General features: G+C 44.7%; 3 protein-coding genes across 3 annotated transcripts; 1 reads left to right on the top strand and 2 right to left on the bottom strand.

The window, feature by feature from the left end:
* Positions 1–3,426: 3,426 nt before the first annotated feature.
* Positions 3,427–6,198, bottom strand: LOC112887276 (isoamylase 2, chloroplastic). Its single transcript, XM_025953413.1, has one exon. It carries the CDS (start codon positions 6,061–6,063, stop codon positions 3,649–3,651), a length of 2,415 nt encoding a protein of 804 aa, XP_025809198.1. The 5' UTR covers positions 6,064–6,198; the 3' UTR covers positions 3,427–3,648.
* Positions 6,199–7,604: 1,406 nt separating this feature from the next.
* Positions 7,605–14,533, top strand: LOC112886304 (CSC1-like protein At4g02900). The gene is made up of 12 exons (XM_025952169.1): positions 7,605–7,944; positions 8,545–8,924; positions 9,128–9,277; positions 10,257–10,392; positions 10,552–10,653; positions 10,927–11,046; positions 11,167–11,247; positions 11,392–11,732; positions 12,856–13,101; positions 13,221–13,545; positions 13,728–13,961; positions 14,100–14,533. Exons 2-12 carry the CDS (start codon positions 8,611–8,613, stop codon positions 14,352–14,354), a joined length of 2,304 nt encoding a protein of 767 aa, XP_025807954.1. The 5' UTR covers positions 7,605–7,944; positions 8,545–8,610; the 3' UTR covers positions 14,355–14,533.
* Positions 14,534–14,849: 316 nt separating this feature from the next.
* On the bottom strand, positions 14,850–16,580 carry LOC112885322 (putative pentatricopeptide repeat-containing protein At1g74580). The gene is made up of 2 exons (XM_025950965.1): positions 15,104–16,580; positions 14,850–14,854 (listed from the first exon to the last, which is right to left on the bottom strand). The coding sequence occupies exons 1-2, from the start codon at positions 16,578–16,580 to the stop codon at positions 14,850–14,852; spliced, it is 1,482 nt and encodes a 493-aa protein (XP_025806750.1).
* Between the last annotated feature and the right edge of the window lie 441 nt (positions 16,581–17,021).

Below are 17,021 nucleotides of genomic sequence, written 5' to 3'. Positions count from 1 at the left end.
ACTTAGAAATTTCTACGGAGAAATAAATTATAGGACATGCCATCATAATTAATCAGCTAATCCATAAAAACATCATTGGATAGTACCCACTTGCATCCCAAAATAAGGAGCATAATTCTTCTAAAGCAAAGCATTCGAGATAGTCATATAGAAATATTTCAAGGCACAAAGGTTTCACATCGTTCAATTTAAAATGGTTGAGCCTAGAGAAAAATCAATTGTCTCCTTTCAGTTAATAGTTTGCTTTTGGATTTAGTGCACTCTTTCAAACTACATTTCTTTATTGTCAAGGGAAGGGCTTCTCATAAGCTACAGAAAACATAGCATGATGCTTGGTTTATCTATATCGATATCATTTCTCCGTTTCATCTACATTCCTCCTAATCTACAAACATTGTAATTTTTTATCCTCTTTGGTAATTAATCCGATCATCTCAAACTACTACTACTAAAATAATATGTCGATGGTACAATGTGTTGACTCTTCTGTACTCTCTGCGAGGACTCTGCTGGACAATGGCAAAATTATTAAGCAGCACATAGAACAGGCCATTTTGTTCGAAATGCATTATTTTACTAGAAAATTGTGAAAATAAATACTGAAATCGAGAAATTAGAAATCTGAGTAGTCTACCAGTATGATATAGTAGTTCCAGGCCGCTTAAGCTGCCGGTCTTTCATCGACCAAGCTTATGTAACCAAGAACAAAATGTAGACGAGGTCCGCGAGGTTTATAAGTTGTAGAACTAGCTTTATTTCATACTTGGCAGGGGGTACGGAAAATATGCTCTCTAAAATCTCTTTATCCCAGCCTTGAGCTGGCTGCAGCCGTTTCTAGTGCTGAGTACTAGTTCTATAAGGCTGCAAGAGTTTTCCACCATGTGGCTAACTGCTCGGAGTTTTATTATTAAACCATCTAATATCACCTAACTGTAGAACCAATAAAGGCATTCGGATGGAGTGTTTGATGCTTTTCTGTTCATAAAAGATTGTTTTGATTATGACGTCGGATAGATCTCCCATATCCATTTTTAATACTAATTTGTATTATAACATATTAACAAGACTTATGAGAACTACACCATACAAAAGTATACAAGTCTATTTTATTTGTGAAGTTTCAATTTAATATCTCTAAAGTAGCTGTAGTCAAAGTTTCAAAGATATCTACACTATTGCAAAATGACATTCTTTATTGATTATAAAGAAAGTACATCACACAAGCTATCTATTGTTGGCAATATGTAATTCTTTTTATCGCATTTACATAAGTTTAAAAACAGAGATACTTGAGTTATTGGTACCTCTTCTCTTTGACACTTATTGTTCTAGACATGAACAGTCTCTCCAAAACACACTTGTCATCGTCAGTTCTAATGTTATGCTACCAATACTCAATAGAAAATAATATGAAAATTCTTATGAAACCCCATTGGAACCGGTCTAATGGGTAGGCACGCAAAGAACTCTGATGATTAACTGTGGGATAGTTGGTGCATCTATCTATCACCATTTAGGTTTCTAACAAATGCTACATTACAAACCAAGTGCAGGATGGTCCTAATAACTAATAAGTTGCGTCAAATCCTAAGTGAACGAGGATGATAAATGATAGTCTTGTAGGTAACAATTATGTCAGTAAATATTAGTAGCTCTACTGTGCTTGTTCAGTCGTTCTTTTTAAACTCCCCATCAAAAGTGAGGGTTTTCCCAACTCATATGAAAATTTAAAATTTCCTATAAAAATCATACAAAAGTTGTATGCTTCAAATAGTCCCTTAGCTTCTATTTATGCATATAATCTTATAAAATAGATAAGCAATGGCCCTCATACTTCCTTGTCATTGGAGGCCCTTAGCTTCTATTTTGTTGAAAGAGGCTTGTGCCGAGGAGAGGATAGTTCGTTCCAGCTGCCTATGTAGCTTGCATTCTTAGTGTGTCCGTCTGTTTGTGTCTCATGGAAATTTTGGTTACTCTCTGCTTCACTTCTAGCAGGAGGTTCTAGAGTTGGGACTTGGGAGGTAACAGCTTGCAGCAAGACATTCTGGGGCAGAGCTTAGCATGCATCTACTTTTACTCATGTAAGCGGACGGATGTTCAAAGTGATCTTCTTATCAGGATTTTAGTTTGCCTATAACCTTTATTTATAGAACCCTGCAAATGGCCGAACTGAATCTACAGTCTTTAAGCAGAGACAAATACTGATGAGAACCCTGCATCAAGTGGAATAAGCGACCAAGTTTTACACTCGTGCTAAGCATGTGGATTACCATTCTCGTGCTTAGCAAGACCAAGTCGACAAGTACTATAACATTCTCATGCCTACTACCATTTTAATCACCTTTAAAGCATTGTCAGCTTTAAAGCCACCCTGCCATTTTAATCACCTTGGGTAATTAATCTAGCTGTTTTAAACAACTGCAATTCAATAATTCAACAGTACAGCAATATAGTTCTCTCTTCTTTTGAGAAAAAATTAGTACACCAGTTTCTTGATCCTTGTCTTGCACCTCGTTTCCCCATGCCGACCTAATTACCCATGCCGTCTCTCATGCTGCCCTTTTATCCTAGAAGACGAGTAGGATTCACCTGCTGCTATAAATTGCCTGTGCAATAATTCAAGCACGCCACCATCCCGTCCAGTTCGCACATGGTGCACGGTAGCAATCATCTTTGATGCCGCTGTACATTTTACAAGTCACTGCTGCTCGGAACATGAATGCTCTGTTCATCGTCTTGCGGGCTTTTCCATGTATGTTTCCCGACTCTTTGGAATGTAAGAGCTCGCCATTGCTGCTGTTTGGTTCTGCGCATCCGACACAAACACGCGACAATGCTTGCTCTGGCTCGCAGCTTCACCTGGTTCGCGATGATAGACTTGCTCTCCAAACCTTTGCAACAATGAAACCGGATGCTACCTCCGATGGAAGACGCCGCCATTTTCACATCTGGATGAATTCAAACTTCAAAATGAGTATAGTTGGGAACACCAAACTCGAGTTCAGGCGCAAATTGTCAGCTATTAGCAGCGTAAACATACACCCAAACAAACAAGTATATGATTACGATTCACCCTGACGATGGTGCTTTGAGTAATCAAGGGAAATCAATTGCTTCTAGCTTCTATGCAATCATCCATTCATACTCAGATCTCACTATTTCAGGAAGCTACTCAGTCCTCCGATTTCAGGGAGGCTGGAAACTCCAGGACCGGTTTCACTTGTCGTACAAATCTGCAACTTCTCTTGTTACTTCAACATATTCACACCAGATTGGAAAAATACCCTTGGCCGCTACTAACCTCTGCCAGTGCTAACTAGCATACTTCTATTAAATGAATATATCATCACAAACCTAGCAAAGAAAGCTATGGAGCTCAGGGGCTCAGGTAACAAAAAGGCAGCAAGGAACCAGAGATACCATCCATCTGCGAAAATCATGGATTCACCATAAAATTTCTCGTATACAAGGAGGTTGAAACCAAGGCCTCTGTAAGTTGAGAAAGTGAGGGATTTATTATTGCAAACATTCTCATTTACATTAAGGTTGCGAATTGCAACTTATTGGAGCCGAGGGCCTCTCAAAGTTGTATCCACAAAGTTTCTCTTTATTACTGAAGCCACTCGGCTTCATGTTTGACATCAGAAACTAGGAAAGTACCCTCTTCGATTCAAACAAAACACAACTATGTGCTTTTACTTGATAAGAGGAAAATCCTAGGACTTGGTGTACTTTAGGACTAGACTCGCTTGAAAAGAAACCAGGAAATGCAAGTGATGTATCAACCAAGCGCAGCCACATAGATCCTTCTGCAAGAGCTGGTAAAGTAGCACTCACTGATTCCTCATTTGCATTGAAACAGATATACAAATCACCTCTAACTGAATCTGGCACATTTTCGTCCAGCTCTGGATTTATGTGCATGCAAAGAAAGTTGCTAGTAGGATCCTCCCATCGTGGCTCAGATAGGTTGCTACCATACCAATGTATATTTTCAAGTTTTAGAAATTCTCTTCTCTGAAAAATGTCTGCTCGTCGGCTCCTTAGTGCAGATAGAAATGAAATAAACCCGGTAACTTCCTTAACAAACATGGTTTTCATGGCTTTCCAGTTCAGAGGCCCTCTATCCTTGTATGATGTTGAACCAGCAGCAGAGTGTCCGCATTCATCTCCCATGTTCAGAACAGGAATACCAAGGGAAACAAATAAAATAAACAAGAAACTGCGTATCTGCCTTAGCCTCGTTTGAAGGACTGCATTGTTCTCTGATGGTCCTTCTTCACCACAATTCCAGCTGAACTCAGAACCAAGCTCATCACTGCTGAAGCTCACCAGATCAACAAGCGTAAGTCCAGAATTCCTGGATACATAATTGAACGAAAATGCTGGGCCTCTTGAGGAGAATAGGTCCCCACTGCCACACAAACGTGTAGCAAGATCGCTAATAAGTGCTTCTCCCTTAAGAAACTTGCGCACATCCATAGAGAATCTTGTGTTAATCTCAGCCCATCTTTTCCAATGTGGGAATGGAAATTGCACATTAGATATGTCAAGTGGAGACCATGGATCTGCAATGATCTTAGTCTTTGAAAGCACAGGGTCAAATGCTATGGCTTCAAGAAGGGGAGGCCGCGGCAGGCCGTCACCACCTGGATCTCTTACAAGGAAAGGGGCATTGATGAAGCTAAACCCATCGACATGGAAATCAAGCACCCAATGGCGGAGGCTGTCCAAAATCAGCTTCTGGGTCACAGGATGATTACAATTCAATACGCTTGCCTTGCATCCAACAATTCCATCAGCAATGTAGTATGAGGAACCATCAATGCCACGGATCGATATCATCTGACACTCTGCTCCTCCTTCAGCAGTATGCGTGAAAACAACCTCCAAGAGAACCTCTATTCCATTTCTGTGCAATGTCTTGATCATATCCTTCATAGACTTAATAGCTGAGGCACTGGAACGTTCACTGCTATACAAGCTCATCGGTGAAAAGAAATGGTACGGAAAGTAAGGTCCCTTGACCTGGTGGAATGGGAACACTGGCTCCAGCAAAACCGCATTGATGCCAAGATGTCTGAAGTGTTCTACCTTTGCAGCCAACCCAGAGAAAGTACCGGCGACATTTTCTGGCAACCCGCTCGACTTGTCCTTGGTGAACAAGGCCACATTTGCCCGGTACACCACCAGCTTCTCCAACGGCAAGCATGGGTGCTTGTCCCTGCCCCAATTGTAGCCGGGTGCATTCTCCAAAGACGCGAGGCACCTTATGGATGGCACGGAGAGCCCGTCGACATTAACAGTGTCGTCAGGGACGAAGTTCTCTATTACCTTTGCGTACGGGTCGAGCAGCGGGCGGTCAATGCCGAACAAGGCGAACAGCCCGGTGCGGAAGCCGTAGCTGGCGTATCCCTCCACACTCTCGAGCGAGACGTGCCAGACATCGCCCGTCCGGTGGACGTACGGGTCGAGCTCGACCTCCAGCGCAGGCTCGTCGCCACCGGCACCCCGGCCGTGGAACAGGCAGAGCACGACGCCCTTGGCGCTCTTGCTGTACACGGCGAAGTTGGCGGCCCCGTCCTCGGACAGGGACAGGCCGAGCGGCGCGGGGCGGCCCCGGCCGACGCCGACGGGCACGCGGAAGCTCGTCCCGCGGTGCGTCCGCACCTCCGCCCCCGCCGCGTCGGCCAGCAGGAACGAGACGTGGAACGGTGCGCGGGCCCCGTCGTAGGACAGCTCGGCCGCGAGCGCGCCTCCCGGCGCGGGCGCCGGCGCCAGCGGGACGCCCTCGCCGGAGCCCGCGGCGCGGAGCACCAGCCCGCCCTCCCGCCCGCGGCCCGGGACCTCGACAGCGACCGCGTACCCCGCGCCGCCGTCCTTCCCGGCGACCGCGACGTCCACCACGCCGTCGTCGTCGGTCCGGAACCGGTAGCGCCAGGAGCGCGCCGCCGCCGCGCGGACGAGGAGTGGGCCGCAGCGCGGCGGCGGGCGGCGGGGCGGGAGGCCGCCGCGCCAAGAGGCGGGGGGCGGGGCCGGCGGCGCGGGGAGGGAGGAGGCCATGGGCTGGGCGCGCGGGGATCAGCGGGTGGGGAATTGCGCCGAGCAGCCAGCGGGCATCGCGTGCGGTGCTGTGCGAGGGAGCGGAGTCCAGCACGAGGCTCGTGGGGGCAGTGACTGTGGTGGAGGAGGGGGGAGGAGCCGAGGCGCGGCGCACACGTGGTGGAACTGGAAAAGCGGGTGCGGAGGAAGACGAGGGGGCGGGCGAGGTGATGATGGCCGTTGGAGAGTTGGAAACGGCCGGCGCGGCGCACGGGACCAGGGCGAGCGCGCGGACGGCTCGCATCAGGCGGTGGCGACGCGCGTCGCTGTCCTCTTCCCTCCCGCTCTCCCGACCGGTGACGTTGCTTTTGCCTGAAGGGTGGGCGGGCTCTTTTGTTCCCGTGCGCGCGTCTGTTCGCGACGGCTAACGGAGTCACGGGCGGTGGCGCCAGCTGCTCAGCCATGGCACTTGACTTGAGTGTGTGGCAGGCTAACGGGGCCGTGAATGCCGATCCATGACGCCAATAACATTCTAGAAACACGAAGCCGGATAGAAACACCCTTCAGCTGGGCCCAACTGTAAAAATGTAATCACGTGTGCGGCGAGCAGCGAGTGGTGTCTGCTTCGGTGAACGTGAGAGCGTGTGCTAAGTGGTCATGGAGCGCATGGCCATCATGACTCATTTGACGTGGATAAAACACCCACTAGGCTAGCAGGACGGTAAATGTGCCTAGATAAATCGCATTAGAGCTCCTTCGGTGTGTACTATTTCTGGTTATAAATACTTCAAACTTGGATACTTAAGGAATCAAGAACCGGCCGATTTTCTTTTACGCTTGACCATAAATTGTTGCAAAAATATCTAGTTTACGGAATATAAAAACTCGTTCATGTACCTTTTCTCTTGTATAGTACTTTCGCAAGTTCAAAAAAAAATATTAGATGTTATTAGCCCCTCCCTTGTATTTGGCAATGGAGGAAGTATGACTATATAAGTAAACATTGTATAAAGTTACATCTCTGAGTACTACTCCTGTCCAGAATGTGAGGTGTTTGACTCCTAATTACAACATTATTAGTGGGTTTGTCCTTTATGAATTTCTCTAATTTCTCTGTGGCACCAAGTGTGTGATCGATCGGACGGCCGACGGGGGTGTGTAAGAAGCCTGTCCAGGTGCTGCGGTATCGCACTGTTGGCCCAATTGCTTGTTGGGCTCCAAAAGAGGTCAGGCCAGCACCAAAATCTCTCCCCCACTCGGGCTGAGCCACGGTCTCCGCGGCCCAGCTCTCCAGCCACACACATGCCTCCTGCCTCACGCGGCAGCCTTCTCGGCGCGCCACTTGGAACCCGCAAAGATCTCGAGCGCGCGCGCGCGCGCACGTCTGGCAGCGCCCGGGCGCCGGCAGTTGGGAGGGACCCCCACCCCGTGGACGGTGGACCCCACGTCGTTATTTCCGTTGCGCGGGCGCCCCGCCTCGCCGCGCACCAACAAACAATTGGCGGAGCCAGCCGAGCCGAAGGGCCATCGGCGATCCAGCCAGCAGCGGCGCGGGCGGGAGGAAGGAAGGAAGAAGACGTCGTGCCGGCGCCTCCCTCCTCTCCCCATCGACAAGACAACAACCAAAACAACACAAACAACGGCAACGCCAACGGCGCCGCGAGGAGCATTTTTCCCACCGATCCGTTCGATTCGGCCACCCGTCGCCTCCTCCCTTCCCCGATCGCGGCAGCCCGTCCCTGCCCCCGCGCCTCGGCCCCGTCGGCTTCCAGCCGGAGATCGAAGCGCACGGCGGCGAGGCGGGCCAGCGAGCGAGCGCGATCGGCGCCCGTTCCCGGCCCTGGGGGTCGCGCGCCCAGGGTCGAGGTGATGCGTTCTGCCACTCGGTTCTGCCGCCTCCAGGTAACGCGCGTTTCCTTCCCCTGCATGCGTCGATTGGGATTTGGGAATGTGGGTGTCTCGATCCTCTGCCGCTGGACGCGCGATTTCGGAGCAGAGCTAGGGGCAAGCGTTCGCCATTTCATGATGTGAATGTGTGCACTTAGTGGTTCCTGGGATGTCTTTCATCCTCATCCGTTTGTGTTTTGCATTGCTGTTTTTTGGCCGAATTACACCGTTGGAAATGGTTCCTCTCTGTTACCACCAGAATCACATGATAGCACGTTGCCCCAGTTATTTGCTTGGTTATAATGCACAGATTCCCCAAAACAAAGTTGTACAAGTTAAAGCTACTAGCTTGGTTTTATGGATGACAAAGGAAAGAAGATCCTAGTGTAGCACACGTTTCAAGTGTTTCATAAAGAGTAACAGCTGTGATCACTTCGTTGTGAAATGTAGGAGCATACGTATGTGTAATTGGATTACATTTGTCCAAAAGTTTCAGAGTTTAAAGACTTTGGGTTCGTGGACCTCACTTCATACGAGTTGACCAACAAGTGGGCATGCTTATTTTGTTAACCGAATTATACAACTCCTCTTGACCAATCAATTGTTTATATGCAGATTTTGCTCCAACACCTGGCTACTACTGTATGATGGTTGTTCTGGAGTGAATACAATTAGAACAATATGGGTTCCCTCACTGAAATTGGTGTTTCTGCGGGCATAAACATACTATCTGCATTGGGTTTCCTTGTAGCATTTGCAGTTCTGAGGATACAGCCTATTAACGATCGAGTGTACTTTCCAAAATGGTACCTCAAAGGGACAAGAAGCAGCCCAAGGCACTTGGGAACTGTTATCTCAAAGTTTGTCAATGCGGATATGTCAACATATATTCGGTTTCTGAGCTGGATGCCCGCAGCATTGAGAATGCCAGAACCTGAACTCATTGAGCATGCGGGACTTGACTCTGCGGTATATGTCCGCATCTATCTTCTCGGGTGAGTGTGACATTCATCTTTCCAGTACCATTGCTTTTACTTCCATGTCTTCAAAATTCAAAAAATAATTAACTGGGCTGCAAGTTTGATGTTAGAACATGATCACTTGACTCATTTTAACATATGCACTGGCAATTCAATATAGTTACAGAACAAGTACATTATGTTTCCTAATGATGGTGTACCACGCACTTTATTTGCAGTTTAAAAATATTTGTGCCAATTGCGCTGCTAGCATTTGCTGTTCTAGTTCCCGTCAATTGGACTAGTGGAACATTGGAAAATGAAAAGGGACTAAGTTATGACCAAATTGACAAGCTTTCGATATCGAATATTGGAAAAGGTTCAAAAAGGTACAACTAATTCTACTTCTACTTGCTCAAGCTATTGTTGCTTAGTGCATCTTGCAGCATCAGAATGAATCATGCCCCCTGCATATTTTTATAGTTATGTGTTACTTAATATTTAATACAGTGCATTCCATTGATGCTAGTTCTAGCTTCTCATTTCAGATATCTCTTATCCATTTTGTCATTATTGTTTTAGATTAGCGTAGACCTGATTAGAAGCTGTGGAAGGCTAGTATTCTTATTACATCTTTTTATAAATTGTCTGTCACATAATTAGAGTTTTGCTAACATGTTCCAACTTCCAAGTTATTCTCATTTATAGTATTGGGCCTTTACTTGTTAATTGACCTGTTTGAGAGTGAAAGCGCAGTATGGATGCACACTTTTGATACATAACATAAATTGATCACAGAAATATTGATGCAACAATTACTTATACCTAAACCAAAACTCCTACAAACTAAGAAAGTGTGCCTGATCTTTGATCAAGTTATGTAAATTGAACAAATTCTAAATAGTTCTTTTTTTAGACTGGCACAAGATCTTGATGCACATAGAAAATCCGAAAGTATTACCAGAAATGGTCTTTCAAATTTCTTATGGTCACTCCTGTGGTTAGCTCTGAGTAAATCTCTGGGAAGCCAACTGAGCAATGACAAGTTACAAGTAATCACTTTTCTAATCCACAAAAATGACTAGAAATAGAGTGCTCAAAGCTTGCAGCAATGAGAGTTTTGAGAATCCAATGCCTTACAGACCCTACTGAATCATTTTCCAAGCAAAACCATTCGCTGGCAGCACAGGTTGTGAATGAAAGAAACACAATTATTTCTGGTATCTACATTTTTCCAAGCATCTGCCCTTTTTTACTGACATCTTCTCTAGTTTGTATTTTTCTATCTTCTGCTACTTCACATTAGGTGATAAATTATCTACTTGAGGGAAGAGATATATCTACTGAGTTATTTAATTCTTTTTATAGGTTTTGGGCACACATAGTAATGTGCTATGTGTTTACATTTTGGATGTTCTTCGTGTTGTTTCACGAATATAAGGTTGTCACAACTATGAGATTGCGCTTTCTTGCTAATCAAAATCGTCGACCTGATCAATACACGGTAAATTCTCTTTCCAGACAATTTCAATAAATGAGTTAATAGTTTTTTCATGAGATTAATTGATTTCACATCTAATTCAAAGGATATAATTTATTTCAGGATACTTATTTAGGTGTAAAAAATTTCCTGTTACCTAATTGTTTATCTACTTTTGTTTAGGTTCTTGTCCGAAATGTACCTCCAGACCCTGATGAATCAGTTAGTGAGCATGTTGAGCACTTCTTTGCTGTGAATCACCGTGATCATTACCTTAGTCACCAGGTTCTGATTTTTCTTAGCTTCTGTCCACCTTAGTGTCATGGTGAATAACCTGTATGACTGGGATTAAGGGTATTAAACAAACAGATCTTTATATTTCATTGTGTTCTTTATTCTTTGACTGCACTTATTTACTCCTTTTCTGAAGCAGTAAGAGTTGAGTTTTCGCTCTTCCTCTTTTTGAAAGAGGATCACATGTCTATAACAATATTAAAAGAAAATTTGGATTCAGTTTTACCTTCTCATATGGAGTAAATTTCTAAATTTGGTCAACAGGTTGTATATAATGCAAACCATCTTTCCGGCTTGGTTGAGAAGAAGAAGGGCTTGCAAAACTGGTTAATCTACTACGAAAACAGGCATGCTAAAAACCCTGAAAAAAAGCCAACCATGAAGGTACAGCTTCTCCATTGCGAACATATCCTCATCCACTAGAAGACTTTTATCATCCATAATTCTGTCTATATGGATTTGTAAAAGAATGCAAGTGGTATGACTCCATTACATTTCTTATAGACAGGACTCTGGGGTCTTTGGGGGCAAAAGGTGGATGCTATAGAATACTACAAAAAGGAAATTGAGGAGTTATGTAAACAGGTATACTTACATTACAAGGAACAGACACCTTTTAATCATCTCTGTAGTGTCGTCAGTCTGTCAAGAACCCTTCTTGCTTTGATTCTACGCAAATTTACCTGTTAACATTCATAATACGGAACAATGTTTTCATGTGCATCGCAGGAAGATGAGGAGAGACAAAAGGTGATCACTGATCCAAATTCAATTATGCCGGCGGCATTTGTGTCTTTCAAAACACGGTGGGGGGCTGCTGTTTGTGCTCAAACACAGCAAACAAGTAATCCGACCGTGTGGTTAACTGAGTGGGCTCCAGAACCTCGTGATGTTTACTGGGCTAATCTTGCAATCCCTTATGTTGAGCTCTCAGTTAGAAGGCTTATTATAGCTGTTTCCTTCTTCTTTCTGACCTTTTTCTTCATGGTACCAATTGCAATTGTCCAATCTTTGGCCAACCTAGATGATATCGAGAAGGTGCTTCCTTTCTTGAAACCTATTATAGAAAGGTGAGTGTTACTATTTGTTAGTTTAAAATTCATGAAAAAGCAATTGCGGCATGTTATTTTACAAATAGTGCCCACTAAATCCTGCCATCTTACAACTCGAAAAAATTTCACACTGGCCAGTGACTCATTATCAGAGTTTGTGTCCACACAATTGTGTGTACATCTTACAATAAGACGGTCAACATTTTAAATTCATTAGTAGGCATAATTTTTAAAGACCTTTAGTGGAGCCTCTTATGTAGAGTTCTTTTTTTTAGGGATCTTATGTAGAGTTCTTGTAATTCATAATTCATCCTTTTCTTGCTAAATCAATTGATCAATGTCTGTTTCGGTAGCCTTTGTTTCTACATAGGCAGCTTGGACTTAACTTTTGTATCCTAGTTTTGTCTAACAAATACTAACATCCTCAAGTTGTTGGGTGGCTTGTCCTTTTATGAAAATTGTATCAAAAACCTGTTTGGTGATTACTACTTTATTTTCATAGGGAACGTGAACCTTTGCTAGTATAATAACTTAAGATTCGTTGAACATGTTGCAGTATGAATAATCACAATCTACCTGTGAGTCTGTGACACCCAACCCAATTTGGATGCGGCCCAGTAGTGGTTTATGAGCGCTATGTGCACATGTTTAATACCATCATCCTAGTTGCGCAAGAGTGGAACCAACTTATAAGACTTTATCCTCTAACCATAGCACCTCCGGATTAACCATTTTAGACGAAGCGAGGATGAAAGTATAAGCAGGATGTTATGTGTCTACGGGAGGCTGGGCAGTGCGGCTTTGGAGGATGGGGTGTTACACTACATTTTGTTGCAAATAGGGTCTCTGGAATTGTTGAAAACCATTATATTCATGTGAAACTGAACTGATTACAATAGGTCTTTTTTTTTCATCTTCATAATAAAGAGCTACCATGTTACATCACTAAATGAACGATAATTGTGATGTAGTGCAGAAAACATTGATTTTCAATTTATAGAAGTGCATTACCGATTGCATGTTTTACCAAGATTTTCCTTGTTGGAGTGGACAAAGAAAATCAAACCTTTTTAGATTATAAATTGCTTGAAAGATAATTGTTTTCTTTAGGATCTAAACTCTGTTGTGCAATGTCATGCAGAAATTCCCTTAAGCCGGTTATTCAAGGTTTCTTGCCAGGAATCGTATTAAAAATATTCCTTATACTTCTCCCAACAATTCTAATGGCCATGAGCAAGATTGAAGGTCACACATCACTCTCTGGATTGGACAGGAAAACAGCAATGAAATACTACGTATTCCTTTTCGTGAATGTGTTCTTGGGAAGTGTGATAACCGGAACAGCATTCCAACAGCTCGACAACTTCATCCATCAGTCCGCTAACAAGTATGCTTGAATCTAGAAGTCACTTCTTGTGCATTATGGTATTTGGTAGAGTTTGTTTGCTATTTACCTAACATATGCTATTATCTTATACTGTCATTTTTCATTTCTGTCGACTCAAGAATTCCAGAGGTTGTTGGAGAGTCTATTCCCATGAAGGCAACATTTTTCATGACATACATAATGGTTGATGGCTGGGCTGGTGTAGCTGCTGAAGTTCTTCGGTTGAAGCCATTAGTCATATTCCATATAAAGAATGCTTTCTTGGTTAGAACTGAGCACGACCGCGAACAGGCCATGGATCCTGGAAGCCTGGATTTTTACAACTCAGAACCACGGTTACAGTTGTACTTTCTGCTTGGGCTTGTATATGCAGTTGTCACACCAATGCTTCTTCCCTTCATCATAGTGTTCTTCAGCCTCGCATATCTTGTTTTCAGACATCAGGTACTACTCTCTTCTAGTTTAAATCACAGTGCGTTTGTTTGCACCGTTTTCACTTTGCCACCAAAACAATAACTTCTGCTAGCAACTATTCTTGCCAATATTTCATTTGGTACTTCAAATATCATGTCTTGTCATCATTCTTCTCTTACTTAGGTTCCTAATATCTTTTCCTTTGTCACAAGATAATTAACGTCTATAATCAGCAATATGAAAGTGGTGCACAATTCTGGCCAGATGTGCACATGCGACTAATCATGGCATTGATGGTATCACAAATCCTCCTACTGGGATTGCTGAGCACGCAGGAAGCAGAGAAGTCCACGATTGCTCTTCTCCCACTTCCTGTCCTCTCCCTATGGTTCCACTATGTTTGCAAGGGCCGGTTTGAACCAGCATTTGTGAAGTTCCCCTTGCAGGTAAGACTGAAAATATTTTCACAAATGCATCTGTGTAGTGTCGTAATAAGTCAACGTTAAAGCAAGAACAGCACAGAAAGCATAGAAAAATGGGACCTATTTTATCATAATATGTGATCTAAATTTTGTGTTTTGCAGGATGCCATGGTAAAGGACACATTGGAACAGGCACATGACCCGACTTTAAATTTGAGAGACTACCTGAAAGGTGCTTATGTGCACCCTGTATTCCAGAAAAATGACATATATGAGCTTGTCACCATCGATGAGGAAGAGAAGAACCCCCTCGTTGTGACAAAGCGGCAGTCTCGCATGACCACACCAGGAGGAAGCAAATTCAATTCAAGTTCTGGTACTAATGAAGGGGAGTTCAGTCGGGTACCTCCTCCCTAAATCCTTGATTCTCTCACGAACAAATGTAAATTTTTTCCAAGTTCGGTAATCATGTAAATGTTTGGCCAAGACGGAAATGCAAAAGGAGGAAGTAGGATATTGAAACAGGCTGTATTATACATGAATACATGATCGGCAATTGATGTAAGAACTGTTGCAAGATGCAGGTTTGAGCAATTAAGAACTTTTCGGCAAATCAACCACTCGAAACTCATCATAAAGTTGATCTAAGACTTCCCCTGAGTTTGCTTAATTCTGATCCTGGAATGACTCTATGACAATCGTGAAATATTCATACATTTCGAATTTGAGCCCCTTTTACAGGACCTTCTGCAGCAGGATGCATCAGTTTTGTGCAAACTCCAATTGAATTAGCAAACAAATGCAAAGATACATTTTAATTTTGTTCTTTGTAAGTAAAATCTATTCCCCCAAAAGAAATGAAACAAAAGAGAGAAATAGAAGCTGAGATAGGGCTAGTAAATCTGTAAAAGGCTATCCTACAGGTAGAGTGCAAATTAAAGGACAGCAGCTCCAGAAGTGAGACTTTCTTTCGTGTTAATTTTTTAACAAAAGTCATTTCAGTCTTAGCATTCTTTCCAATGCGTGACTCACTTTGTACATTTCAATACCTCGACAGTACCCTTTTTTACAAAAAGCAATTATTAATTCCTGGTACATATATACATCTACTATGAAACCTTGTTCAAGAATCCATCCAATTAGTGTATGCAATTCATGAAGCTTACGGCCAGCAATGAGACCTCGCACAATACTCGATACTGCAGATCTAGAGAGACCATCTTCCAGTGATTGATTTAAATAGCTAAGGGCAACCAAGAATTTCCTCTCTCCACACAAACAATCAACCACAAGGCTGTCAGTGATGTCATTTGGAGTAATGCCTTTATCAATCATCTCATGAAGCACAAGGCAGGCCTCATAAGTTTTCCCCAAGAAACTGAGATGATGGATCAAAGTATTGTATGCCACAACATCAGCGACAAACTCCTCACTTCCAAGCAAGCAAAGAGCTTCACGAAGCTTCCCAAGTTTACACAGACTGTGGACCAGAATGCTGAAAGTCCAGCTATTGGGAGCCATGCCTTTTTTAACCATGTCACCAAAGAGCTTGATAACAGCCAACCATTTCCGCTCATCACAAAGCCTCCTCATCACAGTGTTATAATTGACAACATTGACATGCCATCCAATTTTTGCACTGCACTCCAAGAGGCACTTTGCAGCCCAAGCAGTTGACCTGCGGCAAACCCCATCCAGGAGGATATTCAGAGTAATCTCATTGGGGCGCAACCCCTCTGACAGCATCTTATCTACCAAGGTGAAGCTCTTATCTACTCTGCCAGCTTTGCATAGCCCATCCATGTATGTACTGTATGTGATTGTATCCGGTGTCCACCCTTTCACTCTGCTCTCCTCAAGAAGCGCATCTACTTCCTTGAAAGCGCCAGCCTTGCATAAAGCTTCAACCAAGACATTGTAAGTGGCTGTGCTTGGTGCAAATCCAGCTGCAATCATGGTTTCCAAGAGCTCCTTGGCCTCATGTATCATTCCACTCACGCAGTAGGCGTGCATAATGGGAGTGTACGTGTGAGCATTGGGTTGGCAACCTTCCTCCAGCATCAAGTCAAGCACGCCCAGCGCTTCAGCCACCCGGCCGGCACTGGACAGCCCAGAGATCAGCGTCGAGTAGGTGACCACGTCCGGGGCCACGCCATTCGCCGCCATCCACTGCACGACTTCGTAGGCTGCGTCGAACCACCGGAGACGGCATGCATACACCCCGACGAGCACCGTGCACGCGGCAGCGTCGGGTGAAACACCGTCCGCGGCCATGGCGTTGAGTACGGCGAGCGCGGTTCCAGGTTGGGAAGACGACGAGAGCGCCGCGGCGGCCGTGGTGAAGCAAGCGGTGTCGGGGCGGCGCCCGAGGAGGCTCCGCATTTCGTCGAGCAGGTGGAGGGCGCGCTCGGCGCCTGCGCCTGGGCCGTCTCGGTCGCCGGAAGCGGCGTGCGCGGACATGAGGCGGTTGTATTCGTACGGGTGTGGCGACCGCGGCCGTGTCGGAAGAGGCGGGGGTGGGGGCTGCTCGGAGAGCTCCTTCGCGAGGGCGGCGAAGCGGAGGAGGAGGTGATCTCGGGGGGTGATTGACAGACGGCGTAGGTGGAAGAGGCGGCGAGCAATGGGACGGAAGGGGGAGGGCATAAGGAAGTGGGAGTGACTGCGGCGGCGACATCTGAGAGCGGCGGCGGCTGCAGCCTTGCTGCCCGGACCCCGGAACGAGGGGCGCGACGTTCCACGTAACGGGCGGGTGGACGGTGGGGGCCTTGGGGGTTCGGAGATGAAAAATGGGCCGCAAGCCCAGATGATTTCGTATGTGGTTCCGGATCTTGCTACGTACTACTCCGTATTTAATTTTGCATAAAAACACCATTTCCATTTTCTTCCTTTTTTAATTACATACCTAGAAATCCATCCAAGCTTCCTAAAACTCCATGGAGCACGTCTCACGTACATTCTATTTCTTAATAAAGAAGGTAATATATTTCATCACTAATAAAAATATTTGTATTTGCTCCTAAAGTTATTTGCCCATATTGTACATGTTGTAGATGTTTTATGCTGATTGTTCCTGATGTTTTGGAT

This window comes from Panicum hallii, chromosome 3 (assembly GCF_002211085.1).
Source record: "Panicum hallii strain FIL2 chromosome 3, PHallii_v3.1, whole genome shotgun sequence".
In the NCBI taxonomy this organism is placed as follows: Eukaryota; Viridiplantae; Streptophyta; class Magnoliopsida; order Poales; family Poaceae; genus Panicum; species Panicum hallii.
This window is presented reverse-complemented; position numbering and strand designations above follow the sequence as displayed.